The sequence below is a fragment of the Mirounga leonina genome, unplaced genomic scaffold (assembly GCF_011800145.1).
Source record: "Mirounga leonina isolate KUSES-001 unplaced genomic scaffold, KU_Mleo_1.0 Mir_129, whole genome shotgun sequence".
In the NCBI taxonomy this organism is placed as follows: Eukaryota; Metazoa; Chordata; class Mammalia; order Carnivora; family Phocidae; genus Mirounga; species Mirounga leonina.
The window spans coordinates 41426798-41449647 of record NW_023270323.1 but is presented as its reverse complement, the minus strand read 5'-3'; the positions used below and the strand labels follow the sequence as shown (position 1 = coordinate 41449647).

Genomic DNA, 22850 nt, shown 5'->3' with positions numbered 1-22850 from the left:
ACCCCCTCAGTTTTTGATTGCTGCACTCGAAGTTGGTCTCACTGTAACTATTGTTTCCCAGCAGTACGTGGCTATGCCTCAAACACTAGAAAATTGTCTTTTTAAAGAAGTAGTTTCCAACCTCACTTTTGTGGAATCCCAGAGAACATCAAAACTGTTTTGATTTTCTTAAAATTAAAAAACTCTTGCCATACTGGAATGAGAATCAACAGAGTCATGAAATGAAAATGGAAGCATAGAGTGTCACTATTTGAAACTTTGGAATTCACTGTTTTAAAGCTTTTCTTTAGTCTTTTCGGCTTGCTTGCTTGCTCTGCCCTGTGTTTTGGCTCACTGTGTTGTATTCTGCTGTCATACTTTCTGTTTATATATGTGTCCTACCTACCCTGTAGCTAATGTCACTTCAGTGCTTGTGAACTGTTTTTTTGGGTTTTTTTGTTTTTTTATTTTTATTTTTTTTAAAGATTTTTATTTATTTATTTGAGACAGAGAATGAGAGACAGAGAGCATGAGAGGGAAGAGGGTCAGAGGGAGAAGCAGACTCCCCGCCAAGCAGGGAGCCCGATGCGGGACTCGATCCCGGGACTCCAGGATCATGACCTGAGCCGAAGGCAGTCGCTTAACCAACTGAGCCACCCAGGCGCCCCTGGGTTTTTTTAAATATTATTTCTTTGTCAGAGAGAGCACAAGCAGGGGGAGTGGCAGGCAGAGAGAGAAGCAGGCTCCCCGCTGAGCAGGGATCCCGATGCAGGACTCGATCCCAGAACCCCGGGATCATGACCTGAGCAGAAGGCAGACGCTTAACCGACTGAGCCCCCAGGCATCTCAGTGCTTGTAAACTGTATAAGAATTTCTTAATGAATTTGCTTTGCTAATAATTACCATTATTATTGGTAATACCAATGATAGTTCTCTAAAAACCAGAAGAGTATTTTATATTTCTTCATGTAAATGTAGTATATATGCCTTTAAGTCTGCTAATGGGCCAAATATAATAGTTAATGGCATGATCAGTCTAAAATTTCAGAAAGACTCTTGCTGTATATATGAACTGAAGATATTTTTTTCCTTTTCCTTTTTTTTTTTTTTTTTAACGATTTTATTTATTTGAGAAAGAGAATGAGAGAGAGAGCCTGAGAGGGGGGAGGGTCAGAAGGAGAAGCAGACTCCCTGAGCAGGGAGCCCGATGTGGGACTGATTCTGGGACTCCAGATGGGATCATGACCTGAGCCAAAGGCAGTCATTTAACCAACTGAGCCACGCAGGCACCCAGAGATGTTTTTTTTCAATTGAGAATGGAGTTCTGATTTTTTTATTGTAATAGTAGGATCAATTACAACTTTATGCTTGGTAGGGTTTAGGAAAAGAACAGGGAAACCGCAGGAGCCATTAGAATGATGAGTATACTGGAGTTTTTTGTTTTTAAGTAAATTCTACCCCCTTCGTGGGGCTCGAATTCAGCATCCTGAGATCGAGTCCAATGCTCTACCGACTGAGCCAGCCAAGAGGCTAATTAGGCAATAAAATATAATAGTTAAGTGCACAGGTTCTGGAGTTATCTTGGTTTTGTCACTTAGTAACTATGTCACTTTGGACAAGTCATTTATCTCATTGTGCCTCAGTGACCTTATCTGTAAAATGGGGATTAAATATAATTAACCAACTGAGCCACCCAGGTGCCCTTTATTATTATTTTTTTTTAACATTTAAGCCAGGTCTAAGTGAATAGCCATCTGTTTGTTTGTTTTTTTAAGATTTTATTTATTTAAGAGACAGAGAGACAGAGAGACCACGAGAGACCACAAGCAAGGAGGAGAGGGAGAAGCAGGCTCCCGGCGAGTAGGGAGCCCAACTCGGGCTCAATCCCAGGACCCCAGAATCATGACCTGAGCCGAAGGCAGACTCTTAACGGACAGAGCCAGCCAGGCGCCCCCCCATAACAATTTTAATATAACTTTTATTTTTACTTTAAAGTTAAATCTTTGTTGTTAGCTTCACTAGCTTACTTTCAGCTGACTACAATATGAAAAGTGATTACTATGGTTACCATAAATTCAGCAAAGTAACTCCAGTCTCCCTTCCTATCCATTATTTATTTATTTTTCCATCATTCAGTTATATGTCTACTATGTGTTCATCATAAAGTCAGGAGAGACCTATTCCAAACTGTAAATAACTTGGGGGGATAGAACTGGTAGGGAGAGGGAGGTTATTACCACTCCTTATTACATTTATACATTCCTATATTACTGAAAGTCATTATACTTTTTAAAAAAATAATAGTTATATTCTTAGCTTTTTTTCTTTTTTTTTTTTTAAGATTTTATTTATTTGACAGAGCAAGAGAGCACAAGCAGGGGGAACAGTAGAGGGAGAGGGAGAAGCAGGCTCCCTGCCAAGCAGGGAGCCTGATGTGGGACCCGATCCCAGGACCGTGGGATCATGACCTGAGCTGAAGGCAGACGCTTAACCATCTGAGCCACCCAGGCGTCCCTATTCTTAGCTGTTTTTATCACCAATCATATTATATAGGTATGTGTGACATATGGGCCAAAATATGATTTATTACGGTCAGTTTCATAATCTTAATTACATTTTGACTAGTTCTCTCGGACAGTATACGTAAATTAATGATGTTTAATTCTTCTGTAATGATCATTCTAAGGGAAAAAGTAATATCTCGAGGGCCAATTTTTAAAAATTTTTAATTCAATTAATTTATGTATAATGTATTATTGGTTTCAGAGGTACAGGTCTGTGATTCATCAGTCTTATCTAATACCCAGTGCTCATTACATCACATGGGCTCCTTAATGTCCATCACCCAGTTACCCCATCCCTCCACCCTCCTCCCCTCTAGCAACCCTCCGTTTGTTTCCTATGATTGAGTCTCTTAGGTTTTTCTCCCTCTCTGGTTTTGTCTTGTTTTATTTTTTCCTTTCTTCCCCTATGATCCTCTGTTTTGTTTCTTATATTCCACATATCAGTGAGATCATATGATAATTGTCTTTCTCTGATTGACTTATTTCATTTAGCATAATACCCTCTAGTTCCATCCATGTTGTTGCAAATGGCAAGATTTCATTTTTTGATGGCTCTGTAATATTCCATTACACACACACATACACCACACCACACCACATCTTCTTTATCCATTCATCTGTCAGTGGACATCTGGGCTGTTTCCATAGTTTGGCTATTGTGGACATTGCTGCTATAAACATTGGGGTGCAGGTGCCCATTGGGATCACTGCATTTGTATCTTTGGGGTAAATACCCACTACCCAATTGCTGGGTCGTAGGTAGCTCTATTTTCTACTTTTTTTTTTTTTTTTTTAAGATTTTATTTATTTCTTTGACAGAGCAAGCAAACACAAGCAGGGGGAGCTGCAGGCAGAGGGAGAGGGAGAAGCAGGCTTCCCACTGAGCGGGGAGCCCAATGCTGGGCTCCATCCCAGGACTCTGGGATCATGACCTGAGCTGAAGGCAGACGCTTAACCGGCTGAGCCAGCCAAGTGCCCTGTTTTCAACTTTTTTTTTTTTTTAAGATTTTATTTATTTATTTGACAGAGAGATACACAGCGAGAGAGGGAACACAAGCAGGGCGAGTGGGAGAGGGAGAAGCAGGCTTCCCACTGAGCGGGGAGCCCGATGTGGGGCTCAATCGCAGGACCCTGGGATCATGACCTGAGCCGAAGGCAGACGCTTAACAACAGAGCCACCCAGGTGCCCCCCTATTTTCAACTTTTTGAGGAGCATCCATACTGTTTTCCAGAGTGGCTGCACCAGCTTGCACTCCCACCAACAGTGTAGGAGGGTTCCCCTTTCTCTGCATCCTTGCCAACATCTGTCATTTCCTGACTTGTGAATTTTAGCCATTCTGACTTGTGTGAGGTGGTATTTCATTGTGGTTTTGATTTGTATTTCCCTGATGCCGAGTTATGTTGAGCATTTTTTCATGTGTCTGTGAGGGCCAATTTGTTTCTAACAGATTTTTAAAACAGCTTTATTGAGATATTTTACATACTACAAAACTGGCATGTTTAAAGTGTACTATGGTTTTTAGTATTCAGTGATTTCTAGTATATTTACAGAATAGTACAACCATCACCATAGTCTTGTTTCAGAATATTTTCAACATACCCCAAAGAAACCATGTACCCATTGACAATCACTTCCCATTTCTCTTCTCCCTTCGCCCTCTCCAATCCCTAGGCAACCACTAAACTACTTTTTTGTCTCATAGATTGGCCTGTCCTAGACATTCCATATAAATGGTATCATATAGGATGTGGTCTTTTGTGGCTGCCTTCTTTTGCTTAGTATAATGTTTATAAGGTTCACCCATATTTTAGCATTTTTATTGTCTCTAGTACATTTTTAAAAGTCTATTTTCAATTTATAAATACTAACTTAAAAACTTCAAAAGGACAAAAATGAACAAAGTATAAAGTAGGTCTTTTGTAACTAGAATGAATGTTAGAGGAATTTCCTTTTTGATAAGACATTTAAGTGGCTGCAAAGAAGCTTTGTTAAAACACCTTGGTTCACCATATAGTACTAGTCTTATGAGAGGTGTTGAAGAAAGATTTCCCTGATGAAGTGACATTTAAGCGGAGATGCAGTAAAAAGTAGGAATGGGATGGCTGAGGTTGGGCAGGGAAGGGTGAGATAAGCAAAAAGTAGAATTGAGCTTGTTTCAGGCAAAGGGGACAACATGCACATGTGACCTAGAAGTAAAAGTGTTGGGCTTTCCAGGAATAGAAGTTAGTACGATATGGCTGTTATTAAGATTTGGGTGGTGGAGGAGGGTGAGAAACGTAGCTTAAAAATAAAAGCATTGCAACAGTTAGATCACTGCTCATTCCTCAAGGGCTGTGGGGACCATTTTTTGGAAAGGGCTCTATCATAAGGGCAAAAAGGAAAGTGGGACAGAATTTTTAGCACAGGAATATTAGCATACTCAGATTCATATTTTAGAAAACAATTAGGCTTCATTGTATAGAAGGGATCAGAAAGAAGTAAGACCAGAGATTTTCAGGGTGTTTGTTTTGTTTTGTTTTGTTTTAGGATTTTTTCTTTTCAAAATTGTTTTGGCCATTCTTTGCCCTTTACCTATTCCTATAACTTTTAGAATTAGCTTGTCAATATCTATAAAAATGCCTGCTGAGGTTTTTTAGGGATTGTATCAGTTGTGTAGATCGGTTTCGAAAAATTGACATCTTAACAGTGTTGAGTCTTCAGGTCTATGAACATAGTACATCTCTCCATTTATTTGAGTCTTCTTTAATTTATCTCAACAATGTTTTCAGTGTACAACTCTTGTACTTCATTTGTTATATCCCATTTGAATTGTTCGTTGATAATATATAGAAATACAATTGATTTTTTTGCCTACTGAACTTATATCCCACGACCTTACTAAACACATTTATTCTAATTGGGTGTTTTTGGTTTTGGTGGATTCCTACAAAGTCATTTCTATAGAGAGGATCATGTTGTCTGCAAATAAAGACTGTTTTTCATTCTTTTTTAAGATTTTATTTATTTGAGAGAGAGAGAGAGCACAAGAAGGTGAAGCTGGAGGGAGAGGGAGAAGCAGTGTCCCAGCTGAGCAGGGAGCCTGACACAGGGCTCGATCCCAGGACCCTGGGATCATGACCTGAGCCGAAGGCAGACACTTAACGACTGAGCCACCCAAGTGCGCCTACTTCTTTCTTTTCAATATGATGTCTTTAATAACTTTTTCTTGACTTCTACTGGCTAGACACTCCCAGGCTATCATTGTAGAGACATGATGAGCATTTGCACCCTTAACTTTATTCCCAGTCCTAGAAGAATTCAGTCTTTTACCATTAGATCTATTTTTCTGAAAGAGTTTGTATAGGATTAGCATTTTTTTCCTTAGTGTTGATAACATTAATAAGTGAAGGCATCTGGGCATCAGGTTTTCTTTGCAGTAAGATTTCTAATTACTAATTCAATTTCTTCAGATTTTCTACTTCTTTGTGAGTCCCATTTGGTAACTTACATCTTTATAGGAATTTGTATATTCTATTTAAGTTACCTGTTCGGATAAAATTGTTCATAATATTCCTTTATCATCTTATTTGTAGCAATGCTCACTCTTTATTTCTAATTTTGGTAATTAGTGTTTTCTAGCCTTTTAGATCTTTTAGATCTTTTCAAAGAACCAACTTTCGTTCCCCCCCAATATATTTTTCTATTTCACTGATTTTTGCTAATATTTGTATTTTCCCTCCTTCTGACTGCCTTGTGTTTAATTTGCTCTTCTTTTTTTATGCTTAGATTGTGGATTTGAGACCTCTTTTCTTTCCTAATGTTTTTAAAATTCTAAATTTGCCTCTAAGTACTTCACTGTCTTCATCACCTAATTATTGGTACGTTATATTTTGTTTTTATTCAGTTCAAGATATTTTCTAATTTCTCTTGTGATATATTCTTTGACCTTTGGTTATTTATAAGTGTGTTGTTTAATTCCCAAATATTTGGGATTTACTTAATTTCTTTCTGTTGATTATTAATTTAATTGCATTGTGGTTTGAAGTTTTTAAACTCAAAGACTTTTTCGTGGTTGAATTGGCCTGACCTGAAGAATGTTCTGTGTGCACTTAAAAAGAACGTGTATTCTGGGGGCGCCTGGGTGGCTCAGTTGGTTAAGCGACTGCCTTCAGCTCAGGTCATGATCCTGGAGTCCTGGGATCGAGTCCCGCGTAGGGCTCCCTGCTCGGCAGGGAGTCTGCCTTTCCCTCTCCCGCTCCTCCCTCTTGTGCTCTCTCTCTCTCTCTCACTCTCTCTCTCAAATAAATAAATAAAATCTTAAAAAAAAAAAAAAAACGTGTATTCTGTTATTGGTGGATTGAGTGCCCCTTAATTGTCAGTAAAATAAAATTGATAATGTTCAAGATTTCCATATCTTTACTGATTTCTCTACGTAGCTCTTTTTTCAGGAAGTAAGAGGCAGCTATTGAAAACTCCAAATAAAATTTTTCAATTGTCTCTTTTTCCTTTTATTCTTCTACTGTTGTTAGGTATCTTTACATTTGATTGTTCTACCTTCCTGATATATTTATATGTTTTTCTTTGTCTCTAGTAATATTTCTTATCTTAAACTCCAGCTCTCTTATGGTTACTATTTGCATGGTATATCTTCTCATCTTTCAGTTCAACCTATTTGTGACTTTGTTTTTTTGTTTGTTTTACCCTCTGAGCAGAGAGCCCGACATGGGGCTTGATCCCAGGACTCTGGGATCATGACCTGAGCTGAAGGTAGGCTCTTAACCAGCTGAGCCACCCAGGCGCCCCGACTTGTGACTTTGAATCTCAGGTGTTTCTTTTATAGATAACATATAGTTGGGTCTTTTTTTTTTTTTAATCCAGTCTGACCATCTCTTTTGAATAGATTGTTTATAGTCTTGTTCACATTTAATGTAATTATTGCTGTGGTTGGATTCATGTCTGCCATTTTGCTTTTTGTTTTCAGTTTGACTCAAGTATTTTTGTTCTCTGTCCCTCCTTTAACTGGTTTGTTTTTTTTTTTTGGTATGATGAGTGTTTTCCAGTTGTATCCTGGACATTCTGGGTGTTATATTGTGAGACTCATAATCATATTTCTTCTTTTTTAGTAGGCAGTCTTGTTTAGATGTAATGCATGGGATAGATGTTCAGCTCCCTGCCAGGCCCTGGCTCACACTATCTCCTTCCAGATGGATGGATGGGGTATAAAATCAGCTCTGTACTGGGCTCTGCTGACATGTAGAGACCTGGGAAAGGGAGATGAGGTGCTCACTTCCCCTTGTGTCCTGCATTGTTGATGCTGGGTGGGGGTAGAGGCTCTATGACTTAATTTTAGCAGAATTAGGGTAATGAAGTTATATGCTTCACGTTTTCTTGGCAAGTAAAAACTTGACAAATCTCAACATGTTGTAAGTTGCATTAGCCATCTATATACTGGTGGTGTCCATCAGAACTAAGTCCCTCCTAATTAAGCCAAATATTATTTAAAAACTTCAAAAGCACCAGAGTGAGAAAAATGTTTTTAGTAGGCAAAAGTTATTTTGAAGAAGTCTATGTGTTTGTAAGAAACAAAGGAGATAATATGTATAGTTATTCAAATATTTTGATTAGGGATTTTTCTTTAAAATTCAGGGACTGAAACACCTTGGTCTTGCTAAAAGAGGATCCAGTTACAAGCTGCAACTCAGTTTTTGTGTCCTCTGGCAGGTTTAGAAGTACTTTGAAACCTCAACCAAAGGTTGACCAAAGAATTAATTTTGTGCCAATACCATTTGGGCCACAGCACTCCAGTTTTAGACCTGGAGGTAGTGTTGGGGCATTGAAATAAGAGGAGAGAGTGATAGGAGATAGTTGGCATACTCAGGGGTTATTGAATCCGTCTCCCTCTTTTCATCACTCTAGGAATGTACAGGTTGCTACATTAACTTTTATCTGTTAATGGAAGGAAGGGGCAGTCTCTATTGCCAGTTAGGGAAATAAATACAGGAATAGTGGGGGGAAAGGTAGTTTGTACATGTAGGATCAGCAAGACTTGGTAACAGATTATTGGTGAAGGTAGGAAATAAAACAGACGGAGGAACCCAAAATTACTCTTATATTTTTAGCTTTTATAACTGAAAGAATGGTGCCATTGACAAAAATAGGAAAGCTACCATGCATGTGGTATAGGAGAGATGATGATGCTTTAGTGTAATTGATTTTGAATTATTATTTTATTCAATTAGTTTATAGTAGATTCTATCTTTTTAAAGATTCTAAAAGCACCTTACAATTTTTTATAAAAGCTTTATCAGGACATAATTTACATACTATAAAATTTACCCATACTTGTGTAATTTATGTACAAGAAAACTCATCATATAATTCAAGAGTTTAGTATATTTACAGTCATGACATTATTACCACAGCCATCAGCACCATGTAATTTTAGAACATTTATATCACCCTAAAAGAAATCTCTTTCCCATTCCTACCTCCAGTCCTAGGCAGTGACTAATCTACTTTCCGCTCTGTGTCCTTTTCTAGACATTTCATATAAATGGAATCATATAATATGTGTGTTTTGGTGGCTGGCTTCTTTGAGCATGTTTTTGAGGCTCACTCATGCTCCTTGCACTTTTTACAATTAGTATATTCCTCTACTATTAGCTATGAAACTTAGTATACATGAATCATATGGGTAACTTGTGTGAAACCAGTCAGTGTAGGGAAAAGTTATATGTTGAAAGAAAGCTATCAGAAAGTGATTTTATTGATACTCATCTATAGAGGTTTTGTTTGCTAAGTATTTGCTAACCTAGAATATCTGTATATGATAGTTATCACAATTAAAATGGGAATGCTGAGATAGAGATTTATTATGAAGCATTTGTAATATTTAAGTTGGAAAGAGAGTGAACTCCCTTGGTTTCTTTTCTTTTTGAACTGTTAATAAGTTATTTACTAAATTGAGATTTTATTTCATTTTTGTCCAAATGAACATGGATTTTGACTAGAGAAATGATTATTTAGCCTATTAGTCTTGATTATCTTGATCAGAGCTAAATAGTTGATGTGAGTGACACACCTAAGTTATAAGTAGGGGAGATGAGAAAAGAGATGGAAAATGTATATATTGTCACTACAAAGTAGTTCGTCAATTCTGGTACAATAGAGATATATTTCAATATTTACGCCAGAACACACTTCATTTTATTGCCCTAACTTGATTAATGTAAAATGTGAAATTACTAACTCCTGGCCTTATTGAGACATTTAACTATGTGGATAAATCAAAGTATACTTTTGCTTACTTCATTGATTCCACTTAAAGTGTCTTAATTTGGGAACCACTCTGGTTAGAATTCAGTTAACTTCACATTTTTCATATGGCATCATATTTGAAATAAGTCAGTATCAATTGAAATAATCTAGACCAATCTGAAGAAAAAACTATGAAGTAGAAAATTTAAGTGTTTCCCTCCCTTGTCTTCTGCTCACCTTTTCTTTTGTATCCTTTCCACAGGAGCTTACAAAATACTGTCCTAAATTTCATAATGGATTCGTACTAAGTTATTAAGGATTTAAAGTATTGCTTTTTTCTGATGTATCATAGCTTGAAAAGAGGGCTACAGAGTGTACTGCTTAACTAAAAGGAATTAATTACTAATGGTAAAGTTTTGGGTGGTTTGTGGTAAGAAGGGAACTGGGATGTAGAAAACAAGGTATTTATCTCCTCATTCTGTCTCCTAGACAATACTTAATGATATGGTTATATTAGGGAGTTGGTCAAGTACTAGTGAAAACAGAAGAAACTACTGTAAACACAGATATTTGCTCATAGTTTTTGTATGAGACTAAAAGAGAAAAATAAGACATTTTAGGATTGGACAGTTGGCTTCATTTGGGTTTATTTAAAATTTGAAATTTCGGTTAATTTTGCTCGTTTTAGTGTCATTTTCTTTTTACGCACAAAGTAAAATGTGGATGATTTTAAAGATAATCTATGACACCTACGACGCCCCCCTCCCAGTTTAAATCTGTCCAAAAGGATCTCTATCTTATGACCTTGTGCTTAATAATGAATGTTACCCTTTTTGTTTTCTTCTAGGCTGTATTCATCACCAAAGAAAAAACTTACACCAATGCAGAAATCAGTTAGTCCATTAGTTTGGTGCAGGCAAGTTTTGGATTACCCAAGTCCTGATGTTGAATGTGCTAAAAAGTCTCTTATCCACAAACTTGATCAAACTATGTCAGGTATGTTTATAATTTTACTTGTAAATGCATCTCTTTTTTTAATCAAAAACCAGATAAATGTTGAGTGGGTATGTTTTTAGGAAGGCAATTCTTTGCTTGGTAGTGTTTTTTGAATCTCATTGTGCATGCCATCATGAGTTTTTGCCATATGCACATAACCCTGTGCTATTACTTAATAGCTTTTTTCCCCCAATCTTTTCATTTTTATTTCACTTCATCCTGAAAAATAATATCCATGGGGGCACCTGGGTGGGTCAGTTGGTTAAGCATTTGCCTTCGGCTCAGGTCATGGTCCTGGGGTCCTGGGATGGAGCCCCACATTAGGTTCCTTACTCAGCTGGGAGTCTGCTTCTCCCTCTGACCCTCCCTCCTCATGCATGTGCGCTCTCCCCCTCTCCCTCCTTCTCTCTCTCAAATGAATAAGTAAAATCTTAAAAATATAATATCCATGAAATAATGGGTTTTTGCAGCAGGGTTTTTTTTCCCAGTGCAAGTTAAAACAAATAACTTTTAAAAAATAGGTTTGGTATCATCTAAAATCATCTCACTACCCTCGGGAAATTCTGATGTGGTAGAAAGGTACAGCTGGAGAACCTAAGAGACCTCATTCTCACTCTAGCACTTAGTTACTGAGTGACTCTCAGCATTATTTAACTTCTGTGAGCTCAGTTTTCTCATAAGAATGATGAACCTTGTACATTTATGTTAAGGACTAGATGATAGTGTTTTTGCAAGAGCCTAGCATGTTTCTCTGGCTCATAGTAGGTACTTAATAAATGTATTCACTTTCTTTCCCTTGTTTTTTGTTTCTAACTTGGCATTTTAGTTCAGATTGCTTTTATGCTCTTTTGTTTAATAGCACTCACAAAGCTGACAAAATGTGTCTGTCACTATTTATGGCATTTAATATAGCATGCCAGTGTGGGTAGAAATGTAGGAAAAATATTATTTACTCTTTCTTGGAATTTCAATCTCTTAAGAATGTTACTGTTTTTTGGAATACTTACGTAGTGAGGAATTGATGTGTGATTACTAATCCTAAATAGGTTTTCTGTTTTGCCTTGTATTTACTTGACAGCCATGTACTTAAAATCGCTTATTTTGCTTAATTATTAAAACTGTGCTACTATTAGAGTGTAAGCTGAAAATGTCGGGGGAGGCAAAGGGGAGACTAAACAGTCAAACTGGCATACGATGAAGCATAGTTTGGTAGGCTAGAAGTAGTGTTATTACATGTTATTACATGAAAATAACATATAAGATGTGATTACAGAGCTTCTGAATCTGTTTTGACACCAAATTGTTACTTTTTCCTCCCGTGGAGGATCCTTTTTGAAAAAGCAATCGCTTTTATGTAATTTTAAAAAATGTTTTTTCTCCCATCTAAGTATTAACCAGGCCTGACCATGCTTAGCTTCCAAGACCAGACAAGATCAGTATGTTCAGGTGGTATGGCCATAGACTAAAAATGTTTTTTCTGAATATTAAGTGTTTATAGAATTATATCCTGGAGCTTGACTTAAATTATACTTATAAGAGATGATTAGAAATATGTAGACAAGGTAGTAGACAATTTGAAATAACTGGAAAATTACTAACTTATTCCAGTTAGGTGATATTAAAGATTTATTTGAGAGAAGAGCGTATGTGTGTGCGCGTATGCACACATGTGTGAGCGGAGTGAGGAGAGAGAATCTCAAGCAGACTCCCCACTGAGCGTGGAGCCCAGTGCAGGGCTTGATCTCATGACCCTGAGATCATGACCTGAGCCAAAATCAAGAGTCGGATGTTTAACTGACTGAGCCACCAGGGTGCCCCTAGATGATATTATTTAGATGTTTATTAAAAACATCTTTAGGAACAATTTTCTAGTATTCTATCTCATCTTAGAAATACTGTAAGTATATTTTACAGTTAGGAGTTTTCATCATTCAGTACTATATGTTCATAACCTATTATGTGCTATGTATTGTTCTCAGCTCTAAGGATATTGCAATGAATAAAACAGACCAGAGCTTATATTCTAATGGGTGTGGCAGACAGTAGATAAATAAACATTAAAAAAAGGATTGGCAAGCTTTTTCTATAAATAGCCAGATAGTAAACATCTTAGGCTTTGTGGACTATGAATGGGCATGGCTGTGTTACAGTAAAGCTTTATTTACAAAAAGAAGTGATGGGCTAGATTTGGCTCACAGGCTATAATTTACTAAACCCTGGTTTAAAACATCCTAAGACATAGGAAGTATTAACAATTGGTAATTAGTAAGTTGCACTTAGAAGGAGAAAACCAAAATAGCACCTCAAAAATAGCAATTTGAGGGAGTAGCTTTTTGCTTTATTATATAACAAGGTATTAAAGATAGTGGGAGTGTGTAAGAGAAACTGCTACTCTTGAACTACTAGATGTAATCAAGTACTGGATTTAATGCTGTGCATCCATCAGCACTGTCCATCTCCAGTACTTTTTCATCATCCCATACTAAAATTCTGTATCCATTAAATTTCCCATTTCCCCGTCCCCCATCTGCCCACCTTTTAAGTTTAGGGTGACCCAGGTCTCTTTTGTCTGGATTCCCTCTGTTTTGATTATTTTATCCATTCATATGGTGGCCAGATCCTCTATTCAAATTAATCTTATTCATCATGTATATATTCAGTTAATATTTACTGAGAGCCTGGTATGTATCAGACTTTGGGGAAAGGGTAGAGGATACATGATGAGGAAACACTAACACTGTACCTGAACTCATGGAGTTTGTCATTTACTAGGGGAAATGTACTAATACAAAATAATTTTTATAACTGGTGATATGTAATGAAAGAATGGTACCTAGTGCTTTGAGCTTTGAGAAATAGGAATTTTACCTCAGGAAGCAATGTTTGACTTGAGTCCTAAAGATTCAGAAAAATGTGAGTGATTTAAGGGGGAAGGCGGAAGAGGGAGTAACGTATTCCAAGTAGAGAAGACAGCATGTGCAAAGGCTCTGTGGGAGGCCTGTGGGAGCATGTGGGTGGAGTATGGCCCACACTTGAGGACCTGGAACAAGCCAGGGTGGTGACTGGAGAAGACTAAGGAAGGGAGAGATGTGAGGTATGGCCAGAAAGATACGTAGGAGCCAGACTTTGCAAAGCCTTATAGATTATGTTAAAGGTTTTGGACTTTATTCTAAAAGCAATAGAAAGATATTGGAGGGTTTTATTCAAGGGTGTGGTGTGTATGGGCAGGAAGATGTGATCAGGTTTGCATTTTGGTTAAGGTCTTGCTTAGCTGTAGTATGGAGAGTAGATTGGAAAGGGCCAAAAGTGAATGAATGTAGGATCCTTTTGAGGGGGGGTTGATAATGACAGCTGAGCAGTGTGTGTTGATGGTAGGGAAGATGAAAAGATGTGGAAGGAAAAATGAACGAACCAGATTTGAGGGAGAAGTATCAACAGTGATCTAGGTTTCCAGCTTGTGTGACAGGATGAATGTTATTAATCATTCTGAGATAATAAACCCAGGAAGAGAATTCAATGTTAGTGGGAAAATCATGAGTTTGAATTTAGAAATGTTGACTCTGAGGTACACATGCCATACCTATAGGGGAGACATTAAATAGGCAGCACACATGGGACTGAAGTCCAGGAAAACTTAGGACTGGAGATACAAATAATGGGGAGTTTTTGGAATACAGATAATAACTGATGTCATGGGTATGAATGAGATTTTTTAGGAGAAGGAATATGGTATAGAGAAGATAAAAGGGCTGAGGACTTGAAATGCTAGGGATTAAACAAATAACCAAGTAGAAGAGAATAAGCTTAAAAGATCAAAGAGTAAGGGGGAAGAAATTAGCACCCCAATTTCTGCTCAGGTTGGTATTTCTGAGATCCTGCCACATACTACATACTAAATATGTTTAAAGTGTGGCATCTTGTCTCATGGTGAATATGGACAAAACCACATTGTCCAACTTAAACTACACCATCCAACTAAAGAGAAAAGCTAAACAGAAAACACATGTTCCTTCTCTCTAAAGCACTACTCTGCCCAGTAGGTAAACCAGAAACTTTAGAATCATCTTATTTTGTTTCCTTTAGTAATCCTTCTAGTTTTTAATACTGATTCTTTTTGTTTCCTTATTATATTTGTCTCCTCTACTGCGTAGTTCAGTCTAATTATTCAACATAAAAATGTCCATCAGTTTTCGTCTTTTTTTTTTTTTTTTTTTTTAAAGATTTTATGTATTTGACAGAGACACAGCGAGAGAGGGAACACAAGCAGGGGGAGTGGGAGAGGGAGAAGCAGGCTTCCCGCGGAGCAGGGAACCCGATGCGAGGCTCGATCCCAGGACCCTGGGATCATAACCTGAGCCGAAGGCAGATGCTTAACGACTGAGCCACCCAGGCGCCCCCATCAGTTTTCTTCTTAAACTGTTTGGATCATGTTACTCTTGCTCAAAATTCACGGATGTGAATAAAGTTCATTCTCCTGAGCATAGTTTCCAGGACTTCCATGACCTAGCCCAGCCATGTTTTCCTGTTTTGTCCCTCAGCTATGTGTTTTACCTTTCTATATTACTCACTCTTTCTTCCTGAGTATACTGTGTATTTTCAAGGCACTGCTTTTGTTCCTATCACAAACACGGATGAAAGCACACACTTTGCTCATTTTCAGTGGTCTGTCAAACTGCTGCTCATCCTCTCAAGACTGCTCCAGTGCCTCATTCCAAAAAGCCTTACCTAGTTTCTCTCAATTGTAAGGAATTACTCTTATCTCAAAAGTTCCACAGCTCTTTGCACCTTTATGATAGTACTCATTTAGTTTTGCCCTGAAGTCATTGTTTTTTTTCTGCCTGCACTACTTGGTTGTAAGCCTCTTGAAAAATAGTGCCATGTCACATTTGTCTATACGTTCTACATATTGCTTTGCCAATGGTCTGAAATATTGAATAAGCTATGGATTTTAGAATAGAATAAAGAAATACTATTTTAAGTATTAATTTTTCATGTATATAATTGCACTCAATATCTTAGTTCTACTTTTATACTGTTTCTATAATTTTATACGCATAGCATAAATTTTTCTTTCCTCTTTTGGCAGAAGTATTCCCCTTGGGTCAGAAAACTGGAGTTCGGGGGGAGGCTTCTTTCTTTTTAAAAAGAGGATTCTCACACGTTTGGCCTTAATCTGGCCTAAGTAGTCAATATTGCTTTATTTTTTTCAAAAATCCAAACTTTGGAAAGACTGTTTTTATTTTTATCTATTTTTTAAATTTTTTTAAAGATTTTTATTTGTCAGAGAGAGAGGGAGGGAGCACAAGCAGGGAGAGCAGGAGAGGGAGAAGCAGGGAGAGCAGGAGAGGGAGAAGCAGGCTCCCCACTGAGCAAGGCGTCCAATGTGGGACTCTATCCCAGAACTCTGGGATCATGACCTGAGCCAAAGGCAGACGCTTAACCAATTGAGCCACCCAGGCGCCCCTGGAAAGACTGTTTTTAAATCTCATTTTATAGGGTTTTTTTTTTCCTTTTTCTTTGCAATACGTGTTTGTTATAGAAAAATGAGAAAACACAAATATACCTTTTCATTCATTTTATTTTTTAAGGCTTTTCAGGGTTGATACAGTTGGAACAAACTTTCCAACAAGATAGAAGTAAATTAATTTAATGGTTAATAATTTGTTGAGAAGATATTCTTCTTGTGATATTATTTATGTTTGGTGTGGCTACTGTTTTATTTGCATAGCACAATTGAAGATAATGGAAATATATTGTTGGAGTTCTTAATATGTATTATATGTATTTTCTCCTGCTACTGTAAGAATATTTCTGTATTTAAATTGAGATAATGACTTAATGAATTTCCCAATAAGAAAAACTTTTAAGTAAAATGTGAACTTTTCTCAGTTATTAAATTTGATTTCTCCCCTTCTCATTAACACAGCTCTCAAGAGGCAGAATTTATATAATAATCCTTTCAACTCCATGAGTTACGCAAGTCCTTACAGTCCGAATGCAAGTAGCCCATACAGCAGTGGTTTCAATTCTCCATCCTCAACCCCAGTGCGACCTCCTGTAGTCAAACAGCTAATACTTCCTGGAAATTCAGGTAAGGAGAAAATGAAATGGAATAATTAAGGAATTTACTGCCCTACCTCAAAAAAATATGTAATCATCAGTTCAAGTTCTTTTATTTATGAAACTTTTAAGTGGTTAGAGAAAATATCAGTGAAGGGCACCAGGTGCCATTCTAGGCACCAGGGATACAGATAAACCAGGTTACCTCCATAAAGTTTTCTTAAGCATGTACTTAAAAGTTTGTATATATTGCTTGATTAGATTAACAAGCTTTTGATTCTTTTAACCAATAGATGCTTGCTGAATAGCTTGATTGGGTTGTACAAGCTAAAAATAAGAGTTCTTTTTTTAAAATAGCATTTTCCTTTTATTTATTTTTTTTAAGGATTTTATTTATTTGTCAGAGAGAGAGCACACGAGCAGGGGGAAGGGGTAGAGGCAGGGGGAGAAGCAGGCTCCCCACTGAGCAAGGAGCCTGATGCGGGCCTCTGTCCCAAGACCCTGGAATCATGACCTGAACTGAAGACAGCCACTTAACCAACTGAGCCACCTAGGCATCCCTAAAAATAAGAGCTCTTATTTTCACTTATTTTGTTAAACAATTTAAGCTTTATTTAATAAGCTTTGATATTGCACTTAACTAATAATATAAGGCCATATGTGAATGTGCCGACAGAGCGGAGCCCTAAATGATAGGGGAGGGATAGACTGCTGTAACTCAGAGAAAGAATGTTTATTGTGGTTCTGACTGAGATGTTACTCTGTAACTTAACTGTTCTTCAGAATTCACTCACTGGTTAACTCTTACTGCTGCTATCTTTATGGCTCATTATTACACCTTCCTTAAAAATTAAGGTTATTGTTAACCACCTCAAATTTTGACCTGTGTATTCCCTAGTCTAATGATTTTTTTGACCCTGCTGTTTGCTTTGTACATAAGTTGTTACTCGCTATTTATTTCACCCATGACTGTATACCAAAAAATATTTGTTTAATATAAAGAATTTTATTTGGGCACTATTTGAGCCTGACCTTGTATTACTTTTGCTATCATATGTACTGTGTTCTTCTTGATAATATAAACATTAACTATTTTGCTTTTCTTACATTCCTTTCATGTTGGAGCTAACTTTTCTCTTTTCAAGTTTTTATTTAAATTCTAGTTAGTTAACATATATGGTAAAGTTGGTTTCAGGTGTAGAATTTAGGGATTCATCAGTTACATATAACACTCAGTGAAAGTTGACTTTTATGGTAAAGAATTCTGGGAAACAAGCATTTCAGATAAATCTGTATTAGAAACATTAGTGACAGTGTTGGGATTTTATGCTTCACCAGAAGTTGATAATCTGATGAAAGCATTTCCTTAGAAATAAGTTAGACTCTTGGTTATGTATATCCTTTATTCCTCTGACCTGTCTTCTATCCCCCTTTTTGTTTTGAGTGATTAAATGCTTTCTTTTAATCTAGTTATTTTCTTTACTCCATCTTTGTGCTTCACTGCTAAACTTCAGAGGACTCTTTGGATCCCCATTACTAGTTTGACAAAGGAATTTTGTAAACATGGCATAATGTAGGAAAAATGAGCCTATGTTCTTTTTTTGGTTTGTTCCTAAATCTCTAAAGAATCTTGATTTTCCTCAAATTATAGTTTTCTTGCTTAGGAAAAGTAGATGCTTTTATTCAGGGAAAAAGATAATGACTAAATTGCTAATGACTAAATTTGAGAGGAGAAAACCCATCATAAATTCATCTGTTTATGAGCAGTTTAACTGGCTATCTTATAAAAGCTGGAATCTTCTAACATGTATTGGACACCACCTACTTGCCAAGCGCTGTGGTAAAAAGCTTAATTGTTTCATAAGAGGATAGATAATTTATAGTTAAAATGAAAATGTTTTTATGTCATAACATATGAAGGAGTCCCTAGAGTCTTCTTTATTCTTTTTTTTTTTCTAAGATTTTTTTAAGTAATCTCTTCACCCAACATGGGGCTCAAATTTACAGCTCTGAGATCAAGAGTCACACATTTCACCGCTCAGCCAGCCAGGCACCCCATTCCTCTTTATTCTTAATAAGGTCAATTTTTAATTTCAATATTTGGGAATTTTTTAAACAGAAGGCAGAATAATGGTGAACTGAGGCAAAGATTTAGTATCAATTAGAACAGATGTTTATTCAGTTTTTGTTTCACCAAAGTTCAAATCTTTTTTTTTTTTTTAAGGTAATTTGAAAAGTTCATCAGACAGAAATCCTCCACTCAGCCCTCAGTCCTCTATAGACAGTGAGTTAAGTGCTTCAGAATTAGATGAAGATTCAATTGGATCCAATTATAAGCTAAATGATGTAACTGATGTACAGATTCTAGCTCGGATGCAGGAAGAAAGTAAGTATTTTAATTGTTAAAGTTGAGGTCTAGTTGAGGTATAATTTTGTTGGGGTTATTAAATAGGTCTTAAGATGTTGTGGAATAGTAATAGAAATGTTAAAATTTCAGAGGCTTATTCAACATATAGACTTGCTTGTTCATTAACTTATTTTCAGAATTCATTTTACATAGAAAAGCTTGTTGTGTGAGGAGCAAAGAAAGGCAGGTAATACTCTACTTCAATGACTGGTAACCATACCCTGCATGTTACTTTGCGCAGGAACTCTCTAGAGTAGTTACTACTCTATTACTTTGTGTTTTCTTATTCTAGACCATTGTTTCTCAACCTTTTTCCATTATTAGCCCCCCCCAAAGAACCTTTTCAGACATTTTTTTTCCTTTTTTGCCTACCATCTCCTACCATGACATTTTTTTTTTTTTTAAGATTTTATTTATTTATTTGACAGAGAGAGACACAGCGAGAGAGGGAACACAAGCAGGGGGAGTGGAAGAGGGAGAAGCAGGCTTCCCGCCGAGCAGGGAGCCCGATGTGGGGCTTGATCCCAGGACTCTGGGATCATGACCTGAGCCGAAGGCAGACGCTTAACGACTGAGCCACCCAGGCGCCCCTCACCATGACATTTTAATATCACAGATATACCCTACATCTCTTTATGTACAATGAAGACCACAAATTATTATGATATCTAAGATTTTTTTCATACCCAAGAACCAGTTATCCCCCCTTCGGGGCATATATCACCACTCTCAGAATATATGGTATAGACTACAAAAAAAAAGACCTTTATGAGAAAATTGGAATTAGGACATTAAATGAGGTAAAGCATATGATATTGCTTTGGTTCAGAGTGGTCCTTGCAACTTTTTAGGTCACAGATACCTTTGAGAATCTAATAAAAATTATATCCCTTGTCATCCCCAAAACGCACATATGCACAAAATTTTTCATACTATTTTAAGGGTTCATAGATGCCCTGGCTCTCATTATAAGATGGTGGTGAGGGTATTGTTATTGCCTATACATTTCTTTCTTTCTTTTTTTTTAAAGTTGTCAGAGAGAGCACAAGCGGGGGAGCAGCAGGCAAAGCAGGCAGAGGGGGAAGCAGGCTCCCGGCCGAGATGCGGGGCTCGATCCCAGGACCCTGGGACACGACCCGAGCCAAAGGCAAACGCTTAACTGACTGAGCCACCCAGGCATCCATATACATTTCTTTTTAACGCAAATGACAATTCATTCTTATTTATATAGTTGCACTTTTCACATTTGTGTATAAAATATTTGAAAAAATATTTCAGCACACAAAATGTGAGTATATAAAGATGAGGAATGAAAAGAGTAAGTGAAAATAATCAGGCTAAAAAAATCAGTGTCATTCTCAGGAGGTCATAAAAAGATTCTCAACCTGAAGAAACAGGAAAACTTGAACATGTGAAGTACCCTCACCTAATTATAATGATAATAGTACATATTTTTAAAAGGCTTTTAGAAAGGACGGGATTGTTTTATATATTTAGTAAAGTATTATGGTTTGCCTATATACGTTTTATTGGACGATACCACAAGCTTAACTGTGAAGTAAGCAGTCTCTAAAGTGACCCCCTTAACCTTTACAATGAAAAGATTCTTGAAGCGCACATTTCAGAGTGTTGAAGTTGGCTGAGGGTAATGGAGCATTGCTATAATTTAGTTGAAATACTTTCTGCTTTAGGCCCTTTTGTATAAATATGGAGTTTTATTAAGCTATAACATTTATTAAGAAACTGCAGAATGTTATTCTGCTGATTCATTTCCCATTTTTACACAACTTCTCATAGAAAAATAGAAAGATTTGGTGCTTGCTTTATCTTAAGCCCTAGAAACTAATAATATGGTACCCTTTTCTTCTGTAATTATGTATAACTCCTCATTGAGACTGTGGTATTGTCAGCTAGTGAGGGACTAGTTTTTGTCAGGGATGTGAAAGAATAAAGAATGCTTCCTCACTATAACTTAGAGTTAATTCTCTCATTTCTTCTTTGAACTCTGACTTTTTAGACCCCAGGATTTTGTTAGAAATGCAACCAGCTATTTGCTGTCACTTTCATACTGTGTTTTGGTAACAAGTAAAAGAAATTTTAGCTTTACTTTATTTTTTTAAAAGATTTTATTTTTGTTTATTAGAGAGAGACCGCAAGCGGGGGGGGGGGGCAGAGAGAGAGAGAAGCAGGCTCCCCACTGAGTGGGGAGCCCGATGGAGGGCTCAATCCCAGGACCCTGGGATCATGACCTGAGCCAAAGGCAGACGCTTAACCAACTGAGCCACTCAGGCTCCCCTTAGCCTTACTTTAATCATTCTTTTTAAGCCATCCACATGCACAAATATTTCTTTTTCTAGTGAATTAAAAAAAAAAAATGCTAAAAGTATGTCTGATACCTCCTTCAAAATGCCTGTTTTTTTTTTTAAGTGAATGATATTTGTTCTAAAGTATCATTTCTTCAGTTTTTTGGGGTTTTTTTGTTTTTTAACAGAAATGTAGAATTACAGATTTTGGCTGTTGCCTGGTTAAGCCCCTTATTTTTAATATGAAAAACAGACAATCCTATAGAGATTGTTGCTTCCTTAGGATCCCTCTAGTACTGGAGGGTCTGCTTTTGGGATCGGTGTTTTTCTTTGTAAAACAGTCCGCTGTCTTTTGTTAGGTGACTTTAATGCCATGTTTGCTGGAAGGAGACACTATGTAACTTGTCAGTTACTAGTGAAACTTGTAACTTGACTGAAGGACCAGATAGGCCCAAGGAATCCGTAGTTTTACAGATACCCTAGTGTGATTCTCATCCACTACTTTGGGTACCATATCGATAGCACTCTCTGTGTATGAATACCCATCTTAAAAGTTTGAATACTACTCTATAATAGTAGAGCTTTTTTTTTTTTTTTTTTTAACATTTTATTTATTTATTTGACAGAGACACAGCGAGAGAGGGAACACAAGCAGGGGGAGCGGGAGAGGGAGAAGCGGGCTTCCCGTGGAGCAGGGAGCCTGATGCGGGGCTCGATCCCAGGACCCTTCGACCATGACCTGAGCCAAAGGCAGATGCTTAGCGACTAAGACACCCAGGCGCCCAGTAATAGAGATCTTTTAAACTAGATTGTCCATAGTTAGCAGGACTTGCTCAAAATATTAGCTAAATTCTGTACTTTTCTTGAATATTAATTTTTTCTTCACTGAATATATATCAATTGTTTTTGTTTTTGTTCCAGAAGTTTTTATACTGTTTGAAGGGCCTAAGGTTCCTTGGGTGTTTCTGGAGGTGTCAAGATACATACGGGACTCCTTTGAAAATTTGTACTTGATGGCTTAGAATTTAAGCTTGTTTTACTAAAGTGTCTTGGATGAAGCAACTGAAATTCATTCATGCCCAAATATTGAATTCCTGAGGGTAGGATAGAAGTTTCCTTCATCAATAACATCAGTTTGAAGAAATTAGTATTCAGGGAGTTTATTTATCCACTGGTGTATTCTTTTCGTTGGTTGCACAGTAATTGTTTTCCCTCAATATTTCTTAAATGTTGATCTCAAATTTCGATTATTGTCTTTAGGAGTAGAAATATTTTTAAGTTTATGGTTTCTCCCTCTACTATAG

The 22850-nt window shown here is 37.0% G+C and overlaps 1 protein-coding gene across 2 annotated transcripts in view; it reads left to right on the top strand.

Annotated features, from left to right (window-relative positions):
• SLAIN2 (SLAIN motif family member 2) overlaps window positions 1–22850 on the top strand; it is an 82973-nt gene that overhangs the window by 24719 nt on the left and 35404 nt on the right. For both annotated transcript variants that reach the window (XM_035005021.1, XM_035005020.1), the window contains exons 2-4: window positions 10628–10776; window positions 16703–16867; window positions 19061–19222. In XM_035005021.1, coding sequence (XP_034860912.1) covers window positions 10628–10776; window positions 16703–16867; window positions 19061–19222 — 476 coding nt within the window. The remainder of the gene's footprint in view (window positions 1–10627; window positions 10777–16702; window positions 16868–19060; window positions 19223–22850) is intronic.